This window comes from Oncorhynchus tshawytscha, linkage group LG33, assembly GCF_018296145.1.
Source record: "Oncorhynchus tshawytscha isolate Ot180627B linkage group LG33, Otsh_v2.0, whole genome shotgun sequence".
Taxonomy (NCBI): domain Eukaryota; kingdom Metazoa; phylum Chordata; class Actinopteri; order Salmoniformes; family Salmonidae; genus Oncorhynchus; species Oncorhynchus tshawytscha.
The window spans coordinates 33,570,510-33,584,745 of NC_056461.1; the positions used below are offsets into that span (position 1 = coordinate 33,570,510).

The 14,236-nt window shown below is 46.0% G+C and overlaps 1 protein-coding gene across 1 annotated transcript in view; it reads left to right on the forward strand.

Annotated features, from left to right (window-relative positions):
• Positions 1–14,236, forward strand: part of LOC112231241 (gamma-aminobutyric acid receptor subunit rho-3-like) — a 16,086-nt gene continuing 1,850 nt past the window's right edge. Inside the window, exons 1-7 of the mRNA XM_042311087.1 lie at positions 1–590; positions 1,569–1,681; positions 7,144–7,211; positions 7,806–8,029; positions 8,192–8,274; positions 9,269–9,406; positions 13,487–13,639. Coding sequence (XP_042167021.1) covers positions 448–590; positions 1,569–1,681; positions 7,144–7,211; positions 7,806–8,029; positions 8,192–8,274; positions 9,269–9,406; positions 13,487–13,639 — 922 coding nt within the window. The 5' untranslated portion in view covers positions 1–447. The remainder of the gene's footprint in view (positions 591–1,568; positions 1,682–7,143; positions 7,212–7,805; positions 8,030–8,191; positions 8,275–9,268; positions 9,407–13,486; positions 13,640–14,236) is intronic.

The following is a 14,236-nucleotide window of genomic DNA, read 5'->3' on the forward strand; positions in this document are numbered from 1 at the left end:
ATAAGAAGATTAGAGAGGAATTAACATCATTCCTTTGTCATTATAGGAATAAATTGATATTTGGTTTTAATCAGAGGGGGGGAGAGAGGAGAGCAGGGAGAACAGGATGTGCCCTGAGTAGCATAGAAGCACGAGCCAGAGGGACTGGCACTAGGACACGGGCAGGCGAAAACACAAGCTGGAGGAACATTTTGTGGCACTGGAGCTGATAGTTGGATGCCTGGATCAACGTGCAGCATGTAACAGAGGACGAGAGGGTTGTATAACACAGATCTCTCAGGGCTCTGCTTGTCCGCTGTGAGGTGGAATGGGTGCTGCTGGGATATGGATGGGCCACCGGACAGGGACAGTCGGGGCGTCTCACTGACCTCCTGGAAGATCTCTGAGAGATAGACTCAGACGCATTGGAAAGACTTCCTGGTTGCTCCAGCTCTTCCAGCCCCAGGCATGAACCTGGTGCTCCTGGCCTTCAGGCTGATGTGCCTGGCCTGGCTGTGGCCTGTCACACTGCTCAACGGCAGCCACCGACCCAACAAGAGGAGGCACAAGGACGTGTACCTTGGGGAGAACAGCAAGAACCAACATGGAGGGTGAGCCAGAGTCTAAGGGGTGTGGTCCCACTGGAGTTGTGTTATGTTCTTGTCAAGGGTTGTGTTTGCTTATCTTTTCTGTTTGGTTTGAAGCTGGTTTGTGTATAGTTCTGGAAGCAATGTTTCATTTAGTATACACACCACAGGATGTTACTGTTCTGTTGATCTGTTGTCTGATTGATATGGTTAAAAGGTTATTTTGGGGAGGAGTTGTATTGTTTAACATGGAATGCTATTCATAGATTCAATGCATCAATCCAATCTCTGTGAATTTAAAAAAACACTGATGGTGAATTTACCATGGTCGAGTGAATAATCTCCAATGTGTGCTGGGACAGACGTCATTACTGCAGTGCATTGTGGATAAAGGCCAGGGCAGGTGAGGTAACCACAGGGACTTAGAGGTAATATCAGGGTCTTGAGTTTGGGTGGGGACACCTCGTAAGAGAGAAGCAGTAATTTGTGGGTAATGATGGAGAGGGGATTTGATAAGGGGTTTGAGTGTACGCCAGAATAATTTGTAAAAATAGAGTTGTTTGTGTGTCTGTAGTATGGGTATAAATAGTTTAATTGTAAAATGAGAATATCAGTTGACTGAAGTTTTGTATGATGCTATTTAAAGGCTTTGCGAGTGATGATGCAGGGTGTGTTGTCACTCAAATTGGAGGGATTCATCAATCATGTAATTTGACCCTCTACTAACTGTAATGTGATTTTAATAAGACATATAAAGTGAAATTAATCATTCTTAACAGCTAACACCCCAGAGAAGATGTTGCTGCCTTAATAAGAGTGTTTGTCTCTCCGTGTGTGTGTGTGTGTGTGTGTGTGTGTGTGTGTGTGTGTGTGTGTGTGTGTGTGTGTGTGTGTGTGTGTGTGTGTGTGTGTGTGTGTGTGTGTGTGCCAGTTGGTGTGAGTGTGTATTTCTTAGGAAAAATTGCATCTGATATGCTGATCTGTGTCCACTTTGCTCCTCAGACGAATAGACTTTAAGATGAAAAAGTCTGACAGCACCAAGTCCCTGCTAATTAAATCTGAACAGCTGCTCCGTATTGAGGACCATGACTTTGCAATGCGGCCTGGCTTTGGAGGTAAGACCATCCCCCCCAGTCTCCTTTGGCTTGGTGGGCATACAACATATTTGCATGTGGTTGAACTATGACAAAATGAAGTTTGGATGTGACTGTGTGTGCTTTTACCAGCAGCTGTTGGGTTTGACTCATTAATTAAGAGTGAATGGGGAAGTCAAGGGTCTTTCGAGGGAGGGAGGGAGGGAGGGAGGGAGGGAGGGAGGGAGGGAGGGAGGGAGAGGGAGGGGGAGGGAGGGGGAGGGAGGGAGGGAGGGAGGGAGGGAGGGAGGGAGGGAGGGAGGGAGGGAGGGAGGGAGGGAGGGAGGGCAATGGAGCTTTACCTACAGTATTTTGTTTTTATAGATAGTCCATAACATGCCACACAGCAGATGTGACAGATTAGGTATAATTCAGGTTTTGGAAGAGGCAGCATTAACGCTAGTACTGTGGCTTGAATGCTTTCTCCTGGAGCAGAAAGTAGGTTACAGTGTCATCTTTTGTAACACCCCATCCCAAAAAAAAATCACTGACCCAGATTGTCTGCAGAGCCTAGCAGACATAGACAGCCTGCAGCCGAGAACACAGATGTTAGAACTATAGTAATCTGGATTATAGTCCATGCTTTCTGAAACAATACCAAATGCTAAATCTTACTGGGCAGTCCAGAGCAGCAAAGAGCATACATACTACCGCAGTATGGTCATCAGGTGTTCAGAAAGTGTTAGATTGAACTACAGATCATGTGTGTCAATGTTTGGGATCCCACTGTAAACTGTCACTGCAACATGTATTTACATAGCAGTCATACTGAAGGCTATAATGACAGTTTAGCTACATATTTCTAAATGTGGTGTGATGGCACGTTATGGAATTATGCGCATTTAGGTTTCCATCTGGCTGTTTTCCTATCGATTCCAAACTATCCCTGTGTTTTGTCTGTGTTTGTTTCTGTGTTTGTTTCTGTGTTGTCTAGGCGAGGTGGGGTGAGGTAGATGGAGGAAGTTAATCCCTGTAATGTTGAAATGAGATTGGGCAGGTCACAGAGAAGGGTACATTTGGTGGAATTGAAATTAGGAAACCATTTTTCCCTGAAATTGCTTATCTTTCAAAGAACTCATTTTGATACTGCCATGAGCACTTTAATCCTACCAAGGCAGATATGTAACTCAGTCTGTTAGCTCTACTGACACGTGTGAGACAGGGGCAGTCCAACTCAAACCCCTGTAATGTATTTTGAGGGAATATGGAATTGCTCCTCCTTCATAGGGTATGTCAGAACGGTAGATGCATGTATCTTGATTCTAGATGGATGTATCTTGATTCTAGATGGATGTATCTTGATTGTAGATGGATGTATCTTGATTGTAGATGGATGTATCTTGATTGTAGATGGATGTATCTTGATTCTAGATGGATGTATCTTGATTCTAGATGGATGTATCTTGATTGTAGATGGATGTATCTTGATTGTAGATGGATGTATCTTGATTGTAGATGGATGTATCTTGATTGTAGATGGATGTATCTTGATTGTAGATGGATGTATCTTGATTGTAGATGGATGTATCTTGATTGTAGATGGATGTATCTTGATTCTAGATGGATGTATCTTGATTCTAGATGGATGTATCTTGATTCTAGATGGATGTATCTTGATTCTAGATGGTACCCTACCATTCAAAAGTTTGTGGTCACTTAGAAATGTCCTTGTTTTTGAAAGAAATGTTAAAAGTCTGTCCTTTAAAATAGCATCAAATTGATCAGAAATACAGTGTAGACATTGTTAATGTTGTTCATGACTATTGTAGCTGGAAACGGCTGATTTGTAATGGAATATCTACATAGGCGTACAGTGGCCCATTATCAGTAACCATCACTCCTGTGTTCCAATGGCACATTGTGTTAGCTAATCCAGGTTTATCATTTTAAAAGGCTAATTGATCATTACAAAACCCTTTTGCAATTATGTTAGCACAGCTGAAAACTGTTGTTCTGACTAAACAAGCAATAAAACTGGCTTTCTTTAGACTAGTTGAGTATCTGGAGCATCAGCATTTGTGGGGTCAATTACAGGTTCAAAATGTCCAGAAACAAATAACTTTCTTCTGAAACTCGTCAGTCTATTCTTGTTCTGAGAAATGAGAGCGAGAAATTGCCAAGAAACTGAAGATCTCGTACAACGCTGTGTACTACTCCCTTCACAGAACAGCTCAAACTGGCCCTAACCAGAATAGAAAGAGGAGTGGGAGGCCCCGGTGCACAATTGAGCAAGACAAGTACATTAGTGTCTAGTTTTGAAAACAGACATCTCACAAGTCCTCAACTGGCAGCTTCATTAAATAGTACCCGCAAAACACTGGTCTCAACGTCAACAGTGAAGAGGCGACTCCGGGATGCTGGCCTTCTAGGCAGAGTTCCTCTGTCCAGTGTCTGTGCTCTTTTGCCCATCTTAATCCTTTCTTTTATTGGCCAGTCTGAGATATGGCTTTTTCTTTGCCACTCTGCCTAGAAAGCCAGCCTCCCAGAGTCGCCTCTTCACTGTTGACGTTGAGACTAGTGTTTTGCGGGTTTTCTAATTATCAATAAACTTGGATTAGCTAACACAACGTACCATTGGAACACAGGAGTGAGGATTGCTGATAATGGGCCTCTGTATGCCTATGTAGCTATTCCGTTAAAAATCTTCCGTTTCCAGCTACAATAGTCATTTACAACATTAACAATGTCTACACTGTATTTCTGATCAATTTGATGTTATTTTAATGGACTAAATGTTTTGCTTTTCTTTCAAAAACAAGGACATTTCTATGTGACCCCAAATTTTTGAACAGTAGTGTATATTGATTATAGATGGATGTATATTGATTATATACAGAGGTATATTGATTATAGATGGATGTATATTGATTATATACAGAGGTATCTTGATTATAGATTGAGGTTGTTTATAGACGGATGTACATTGATTATAGATGGATGTATATTGATTATAGATGGAAATATGTTGATTATAGTGTACACGGAGGTACAGTAGCAGTCAAAAGTTTGGAATCACCTACTCATTCAAGGGTTTTTCTTTATTTGTACTATTTTCTACATTAAAGAATAATAGTGAAGACATCAAAGCTATGAATTAACACATATGGAATCACGTAGTAAACAAAAAGTGTTCAACAAATCAAAATATATTTTATATTTGAGATTCTTCAAAGTAGTCACCCTTTGCCTTGAAGACAGCTTTGCATACTCTTGGCATTCTCTCAACCAGCTTCATGAAGTAGTTACCCGGAATGCATTTCAATTAACAGGTGTGCGTTGTTAAAAGTTAATCTGTGGAATTTCTTTCCTTCTTAATGGATAGCCCTATTTGGTTAAAGACCAAGTCCATATTATGGCAAGAACAGCTCAAATAAGCAAAGAGAAACGACAGTCCATCATTACTTTAAGACATGAAAGTCAATCAATCCTGAAAATTTGAAGAACTTTAAAGGTTTCTTCAAGTGCAGTCGCAAAAACCATCGAGCACTATGATGAAACTGGCTCTTATGAGGACTGGCACAGGAAAGGAAGACCCAGAGTTAATGCTGCTGCAGAGGGTTAGGGTTAGGGTTAGGATTAGGGTTAGGGTTAGGGTTAGGGTTAGGGTTAGTTAAGTTCAGTAGAGTTACCAGCCTCAGAAATTGCAGCCCAAAGAAATGCTTCACAGAGTTCAAGTAACAGACATCTCAACTTCAACTGTTCAGAAGATACTGCATGAATCAGGCCTTCATGGTCGAATTGCTGCAGAGAAACCACTACTAAAGGACACCAATTAGAAGAAGAGACTTGCTTGGTCCAAGAACCGTGAGCAATGGACATTAGACGGTGGAAATCTGTCCTTGGTCGGATGAGTCCAAATTTGAGATGATTTTTTCCAACCACTGTGTCATTGTGAGACGTAGAGTAGGTGAACAGATGATCTCCGCATGTGTGGTTCCCACCGTGAAGCATGGAGGTGAAGGTGTGATGGTGTGGCGGTGCTTTGCTGGTGATACTATCTGTGATTTATTTAGAATTCAAGGCACATTTAACCAGCATGGCTACCATCGCATTCTGCAGCAATACGCCGTCCCATCTGGTTTGCGCTGAGTGGGTCTATCATTTGTTTTTCAACAGGACAATGACCCATCACACTTCCAGGCAGTGTAAGGGCTATTTGATCAAGAAGGACAGTGACGGAGTGCAGATTCAGAAGACCTGACCTCCACACAATTGAGATGGTTTGGGATGAGTTGGACTGTAGAGTGAAGGAAAAGCAGCCAACAAGTGCAACAGTCTTGAAGGGAACTCCTTCAAGACTGTTGGAAAAAGCATTCCAGATGAAGCTGGTTGAGAGAATGCCAAGAGTGTACAAAGCTGTCATCAAGGCAAAGAGTGGCTACTTTGAAGAATCTAAAATCTAAAATATATTTAGATTTTTTTTAACACTTTTTGGGTTCCTACATTTTATAAAATTGTATTTTACCTTTGTTTAACTAGGCAAGTCAGTTAAGAACAAATTCTTATTTTCAATGATGGCCTAGGAACAGTGGGTTAACTGCCTTGTTCAGGGGCAGAACATGATTCCATATCCATTATTTCATAGTTTTGATGTCTTCTCTATTATTCTACAATTTAAAAAATAGTAAAAATAAAGAAAAATCCTTGAATGAGTAGGTGTGTCCAAACTTTTGACTGGTAGTGCATATTGATTATAAACGGATGTATCTTGATTATACTGTAGATGGATGTATATTGATTATAGATGGGTGTATCTTGATTATAGATGGACCTATATTGATTATAGACAGATGTGGTAGGTTTGATATGATAAGGACTTATAGAATGAAAGGAGATATGGAGAGAATCCATTTATTAGTTTGGTGACACAGCGTCTCTGGAATCCCTGAGTTATGAGGATGCTGTGTCTTTGGGGAGGGGAGGTGTGGGATCATCCGTGTGTCTTTGGGGTTCTGTGGGGCCCTCTAGCCTGCAGCAGTATTCAGCGGGGAGAGTGATGGACAGGATAATCACAAAATAGGGCTTAGCTGACGAATGTTCAGCATGACCACAGTGTCACAGTATCTCTGTTGAGACCAAGCATAGCCCAACGTTGCTCTTTGACCCCCTTGTTAGGGTTTCTCTCTTATTCACAATTTGTTTACCCTAAATTGCATTTCAAGTATAGTGTTTGGGTTGATTTACAAATATTTTGGTCTTAAAGAGAACATTTCTCACGAACTGTATAACTAAGGCTGCATGTGCAGACAGATGTGATATATTTGTGATAGGTCTTGTGAAACACAGTGAGGTTAGGTCATGAAACAGCTTTCAGGTTGAGTAGGACATGCTAAAGCCTTGAGTCATGAATCCATACGACAGCACACCGCCAAAAGCCTGACTAAACTTGCTCTCCCTGTCAAGATAGCCATGTGAAATCTCAAGCTGTTTTTTCTCCCATGTAGGGGCAGCTATTCCTGTGGGCATAGACGTGCAGGTGGAGAGCATTGACAGTATATCTGAAGTCAACATGGTAAGTCTATAAACCTCTGTGTGTAAGTGTGTGTTTTTGTGTGTGACCGACACACTGAAACTCACTTTCACAAAATGAGACAACCCATATATTCTGTCCCTCATCCTTAAAGGGATAGTTCACCCAAATTACAAAATTACACATTAGTTTCCTTACCCTGTAAGCAGTTTATGAACAAGTAAAAAAAATGCTAATATCAGTACCATGACTTAAATGAGATTTGTGCTATTAATGCTAAAATGTTAGCATTTGGAAACAGTGCCAGACAAACCAAAGCATGGATTGCTGTCATACCTTGTCCATAGACTACTAACAGGGTAAGGAAACCAATGTGTAAATGTGTCATTTGCGGGAACTATAACTCTAAGTGTTGGAACTCTATTCTACTTTATTATGACCAATTTAATGTTGAGGCATAACAGTCAACTCAAATATAGATTTTAAACACGTAGAACCTGCATTACCCTGTCTCTCGACCTACTGTACATACAAATCATTTTTGTGAACCATTATTGACATACAATTACTCTCTTGATAATGTGCTAGTTTGTCTATTGGGCCTAAGCGTTGGTGTTTGTTGATGTGTTTGTATAGGACTTCACCATGACTCTGTACCTGAGACACTACTGGCAGGACGACCGGCTGGCCTTCCCTTCCAGCAGCAACAGGAGTCGGACATTTGACGCGCGGCTGGTGAAGAAGATCTGGGTGCCAGACGTGTTCTTTGTCCACTCCAAACGTTCCTTCATCCATGACACGACCATGGAGAACATCATGCTGAGGGTGTACCCTGATGGCAACATTCTCTACAGTGTCAGGTACACGGAGAATGGGCCTCCTTTACCACAGGAAGCATAAGGCCTTTAAGATAGTGTACCATCCTATACTATTGCTGCTTTATACACATAGGAGACGTGGGGATTTGTTTTCCGATGCTGTTATATTGTGGAGCATATTATTGATTGTGCTCTTCGTTTCAGGATCACTGTGACTGCTCTTTGCGCCATGGACTTCAGTAGTTTTCCATTGGACACACAGAATTGCTCTCTGGAACTGGAGAGCTGTGAGTATAAAACAATAAGGGTATATGGGTGTAATGTGATATATTGTATATTAGCTCACGTGTATTCATAGAAAGGAATTCAAACATAATGTGGAACAGTTGGCCCTCCTCTTTTTATATAGATAAAATCACATTTGTAATCCACGGTCAGGTCAGTTTGTGTCCACAATACATGTCTTTTTGATGCAGGATTTACCAGGGATTAAAAGTCCTGTTCGTCTTTATAGGAACAGAGGCTGGGTCGTTCCATGAAATGAGTGCCATTTGCACCCCTTTGATATTCTAAGTAGAAATTGTGCAAAATATTTCATTTTAAAAGCTTGTTTTATTAAAGTGTCCTTTAACATAGCACACAGGGACAATGAAATAAATACATTTTTATATGAATAAAGACTTCTGTATTTTGACATGTCCCTCTATGGCTTCTAGGAAGATTTTAACCCCCTTAACCCCAACAAGTTCACTATTATTGTAAAGACACAGTTATTTTGTTGCTTTGACAAAGTAATTTCCGAAGATGTTTATTTATTTAATATTATTAGTGATTCATTTTAAGTAAAAAAAGAACACTTTTTCTTCCTATTAAGGTACACTACTCAAAAGGCACCTAATTGGTGGAACGACCCAGCTACAGGCAAATTGAAGTTGGTCATTTCTTATCAGTCATTTTATACACTGATGTTTCAATTGTCATGATTGTGTTAAAGCTAACCTCAGGCGAGAGTGCGGTGTACCTTACCCAGATTAGACACACACACACACACACACACACACACACACACACACACACACACACACACACACACACACACACACACACACACACACACACACACACACACACACATACAGAAAGCATGGCCCTGGTCTCAGAGAAGAGGTGGTACTACTGAATCTCAGTGTCTCCTCTCCTCTGAGGGACATAGCCCATGATTCTTCTAAGAGAGGCTACACAAAGGAGTCACCTTCTACCCTGTTCTCTCCTCTCTTGAAGACGCATACAATGAGAATGACCTCATGCTCTACTGGAAGAACGGGAACGATTCATTGAGGACTGACGAGATCGTGCTCTCGCAGTTTTTTATTGAAGAATTTCACCCTTCCTTCGGGCTTGCCTTCTACAGCAGCACGGGTATGTGTGGTTGTGTTGCACCCTGATGCATAGGGACATACAGTGCTGTTCCTCGGTCCTACTCCTCTGCTACTCAGCTTATTCTTATGTAATTTAACTGCTTTGTAAGAGCCAAAGCCAACATCCCAAACCCTCCTGCTTCTGATTCCACTCTGCCAGTCTGAGGAGAGCGAGAGTTTAGGAGAATTTCCTCCACAGAGTGTCAGTATGGAATCCTGCCCAAACCTCAGTAATAACTTGTCCATTGCATCATAGCCATGTGATGTCCCATGTGACTATCATTTTGACTAGATTCCTTCCTATGTCATAATGAGCTCTGATTACCCAGAGGGATGGTGATGAACTGTTCCAGCAAGAGTGATTATCTTTCTCTTTTTCTCTCTCTCTCCCCCCTCTCTCTACCCCAACCCCACTCTCTCTCTCTCTCCCCCTCTCTCTACCCCAACCCCACTCTCTCTCTCTCTCTCCCCCTCTCTCTACCCCAACCCCACTCTCTCTCTCTCCCCCTCTCTCTACCCCAACCCCACTCTCTCTCTCTCTCTCTCCCCCTCTCTCTACCCCAACCCCACCTCTCTCTCTCTACCCCCACCTCTCTATCTCCCCCCCCTCTCTCACACCTCTCTTTCTCCCCATCCCCTCTTTCTCTCTTCCCCCACACCTCTCTTTCTCCCCCACCCCTCTCTTTCTCTCTTCCCCCACCCCTCTCTTTCTCTCTTCCCCCACCCCTCTCTTTTCTCTCTTCCCCCACCCCTCTCTTTCTCTCTTCCCCCACCTCTCTTTCTCTCTTCCCCCACCCCTCTCTTTCTCTCTTCCCCACACCTCTCTTTCTCTCTTCCCCCACACCTCTCTTTCTCTCTTCCCCCACCCTCTCTCTTTCTCTCTTTCCCCCACCCTCTCTTTCTCTCTTCCCCATACCTCTCTTTCTCTCTTCCCCACCCCTCTCTTTCTCTCTTCCCCCACCCCTCTCTTTCTCTCTTCCCCCACCTCTCTTTCTCTCTTCCCCCCCCTCTTTCTCTCTTCCCCCACCCCCACCCCCTCTTTCTCTCTCTCTTCCCCACATCTCTCTTTCTCCCACCACCTCTCCCTCTCCCCATATTTCTCTCTTCCCCATCTCTCTCTCCCCCACCCCTCTGTCCCCCCACCTCTCTCAACCAAACCTTTCTCTTTCTCCCCCACCCCTCTCTCTCCCCCACCTCTCTCAACCAAACCTTTCTCTTTCTCCCCCACCCCTCTCTCTCCCCCACCTCTCTCCCCCAACCTTTCTCTCTCTCCCACCCCTCTCTCTCTCCCCTCACATCTCTCTTTCTCCGCATCCCCTCTCCCCCACCTCTATCTTTCTTCCCCCACCCATTTCTCTCTCTCTCCCGAACTCTCTCTCCCCCACCTTGCCCTCTCCCACCCCTCTCTGTGACCCCCACCTCTCTCTACCCAACCTCTCTCTCCCCCCACCCCCTCTCTCTCTCCCCAACCTCTCTCTCTCCCCCCCACCCTCCCTCTCCCACCACTCTTTCTCTCCCCACTCTCTCTCGCTCCCTTCCCCCATTTTCTCTTTCTCCCACATCCCCCTCTCGCTCTCTCTCATCTCTCTCTCCCATCTCTCTCTCCCATTCCCTCTCTTTCTCTCTCTTTCTCCCCCACCCCTCCACTACTCCTCTTTCTCTTTCCCCCACCCCTCTCTTTCTCTCTTCCCCCTCTCTCCCCCACCCCTCCCCAACCCTCTCTCTCTCGCTCTCCACCCCCTCTTTCTCTCTCCCCCCCAATGCTCTCTTTCTACCACCCCTCTATTTCCCCCAACTCTCTCAACCCAACTTCTCTCTATCTCCCCCACATCTCTCTTTCTCTGCATCCCCTCTTCCCCCAACTCTATCTTTCTTCCCCCACCCCTCTCTCTCTCTCTCCCCAACCTCCCTCTCTTTCCCCCACCTTTCCCTCTCCCACCCCCTCTCTGTCCCCCCATCTCTCTCTACCCAACCTCTCTCTCTCTCTCTCTCTCTCCACCTCTCTCTCTCTTCCCCCATTTTCTCTTTCTCCCACATTCCCCTCTCTCTCCCCCTCTCTCTCCCCCACCTCTTCTCCCCCACCCATTTCTGTCCACCAACTCTCTCAACCCAACCTCTTTCTCTCTCCACCACCCCTCTTTCTCTGTCTCCCCTCACCTCTCACCTCTCACCCCTCCCACTGCTCTCTCTCTTCCCACACCCCTCTCTCTCTCTCTCTCTCTCCCCACACCCCACCTCTCTCTCCACAACCTCTCTCTCCACACCTGTCTCTCCCCAACCTCTCTCTCTCTCGCTCTCCACCACCCCTCTTTCTACCTCTCCCCCACCTCTCACTTTCCCCCCACTGCTCTCTCTCCTCCAACCCTCTCTTTCTCCCCATCTCATCTCTCTGTCTCGCTCTCCACCACCCCTCTCTCTCCCTCTCTCTCCCCTCACCCTCTCTCCCCCACCTCTCACTCTCTGTCCCCAACTCTCTCTCCACCACCCCTCTTTCTCTCTTCCGCCCACCCCTCTCTCTCTTTCTCTCTCTCCCCCACCTCTCTCTCACCCAATGCTCTCTATCCCCCACCCCTCTCTCTCCACCCATCCCTCTCTCTCTCTCGCTCTCCACCACTATTCTTTCTCTCTCTCCCCCACCTCTCTCTTCCTTCCCCCACCGCTCTCGCTCTCTCCCCCACTGCTCTCTCTCTTCCCCCACATCTCTCTTTCTCCCACCACCTCTCCCTCTCCCCATATTTCTCTCTTCCCCATCTCTCTCTCCCCCACCCCTCTGTCCCCCCACCTCTCTCAACCAAACCTTTCTCTTTCTCCCCCACCACCTCTCTGTCTGTCCCCACCTATCTCTCTCTTTCCCCATCCCTCGCTCTCTCTTAATCTCCACCACCCCTCTTTCTCTCGCTCCCCCAACTCTCTCTTTCTTCCCCCACCCCTCTCTCTCTTTCTCCTTCTCTGTCCCCACCTCTCTCTCTCCCCCACCTCTCCCTCTCCCCCCACCCCCCTCTCTCCCAACCTCTCTCTATCTCCCACCCCTCTCTCTTTCCCCCTCTCTCTACCCCCACCTCTCTCTCTATCCCCATCACCCCTCTCTCTCTCTCTGTTCCCGCTTCTCTCTTTCTCTCCCCACCTCTCTCTCTATCCCCCACCCCTCTCTCTGTTCCCCACATCTCTCAACCCCACCCAACCTCTCTCTCTCTCCCCATGTCTCTCTCTCTTCCCCCACACAACTCTTTCTCCCACATCCCCTCTGTCTCTCTCCCCATCTCTCTCTCTCTCTCTCTCCCCCATCTCCTCTCTCTCCCCCAACCTCTCTCTCCCTACCTGTCTCTCCCCAACCTCGCTCTCTCCCACACCTCTCTCTTTCTTCCCCAACCCCCCCTCTCTCTATCCCTCACCTCTCTTTCTCTCCCCTACCCCTCTCCCCCACCTCTCTCTCTCTCTCTGTCCCCACCTATCTCTATCTCTCCCCACCCCCTCTCTCCACCACTCTCTCTCTCTCTCTGTCCCCATCTCTCCCCCTTTCTTTCTCTCTCTCTCCCAACCCTTTCTATCTATCTCTCTCGCTCTCCACCACCCCACTCTCTTTCTCTCTCTCCCCTCCTCTCTCTCTCTCTCTCTCTCTCTCTCTCTCTCTCTCTCTCTCTCTCTCTCTCTCTCTCTCTCTCTCTCTCTCACCTCTCCCACCCCACTCTTTCTCCCGCACCCCCTCTCTCTCTCTCACCCACTCTAAACTCTCTCTCTCTTTCCCCCACCTCTCTCTCTCTCCCACCACTCTTTCTCTCCCCACTCTCTCTCGCTCCCTTCCCCATTTTCTCTTTCTCCCACATCCCCCTCTCTCTCTCTCCCAACCCCCTCTTTCTCTCTCTCCCACCCCACTCTCTCTCCCCCACCCCTCTCTCTCTCTCTCCCCACCTCTCTCTCTTCCCCCACCCCTCTTCCCGCCTCCAACCTCTTCTCCCTCTTTCCTCCCACCTCTCTCTCTCTGGCTCTGAACCACCCCCTCTCTCCACCCCCCCTCTCTCGCTCTCGTTCTACCCCCCCCACCCCTCTCTCTCTCCCCACCACCCCTCTCTCTCCACCCCAGGTTGGTATAACAGGCTCTACATAAACTTCATCCTCAGGCGGCACATCTTCTTCTTCATGCTGCAGACCTATTTCCCCACCATGCTGATGGTGATGCTCTCCTGGGTGTCCTTCTGGATTGACAGGAGGGCTGTGCCCGCCCGGGTCTCTCTGGGTACAGTACTGATACTCTCACTGCTTGTATGAGGGTTTTTGAAGGAATCTCTAGAAAATAACCTAAGCTCACAAAATGAGCAGAGAAACCTCACAAGGCCATCAGTATTTTCTGTACAGTATTCTTGATGCATCTCCATAAATTAAAGTGGGTGGGTGCTTTACCTTTCTCTTCCTTGTCACACCCCTGTTATTACCGCAAGGGGGGACGGTTGTGCACCAATTTCCTATTGTGTTCCTGCTGTGAATGGACAGGTGAATATGAGCCTGCTGCTTTTGACAGTTGCCAGAGCATAACTAATTAATCCAAAGAGAGAGAGAGAGAGAGTAGCAGTTGGGGTGGACACATCATCTCCCTCTCATCAGAGGACAACTGAAACTCAACACAGTGACAAAGAATGTTTAGTTCTGCACATGACTACAGTCACCTGCACCAGGCGAGATCCCTTCAGGCAGTGTGGTGTGTGTCTGTGAAAGGTTGTTTGTTTTGCAAAGAAAGAGAAAGGGAGGGAGAGGGAAGAGCAAGAGAGAGAGACAGAGAAAAGGAGAAAGATGTGAATAATGTGGACTTTACTAATGCAGCAGTGTGAGGAGTTTG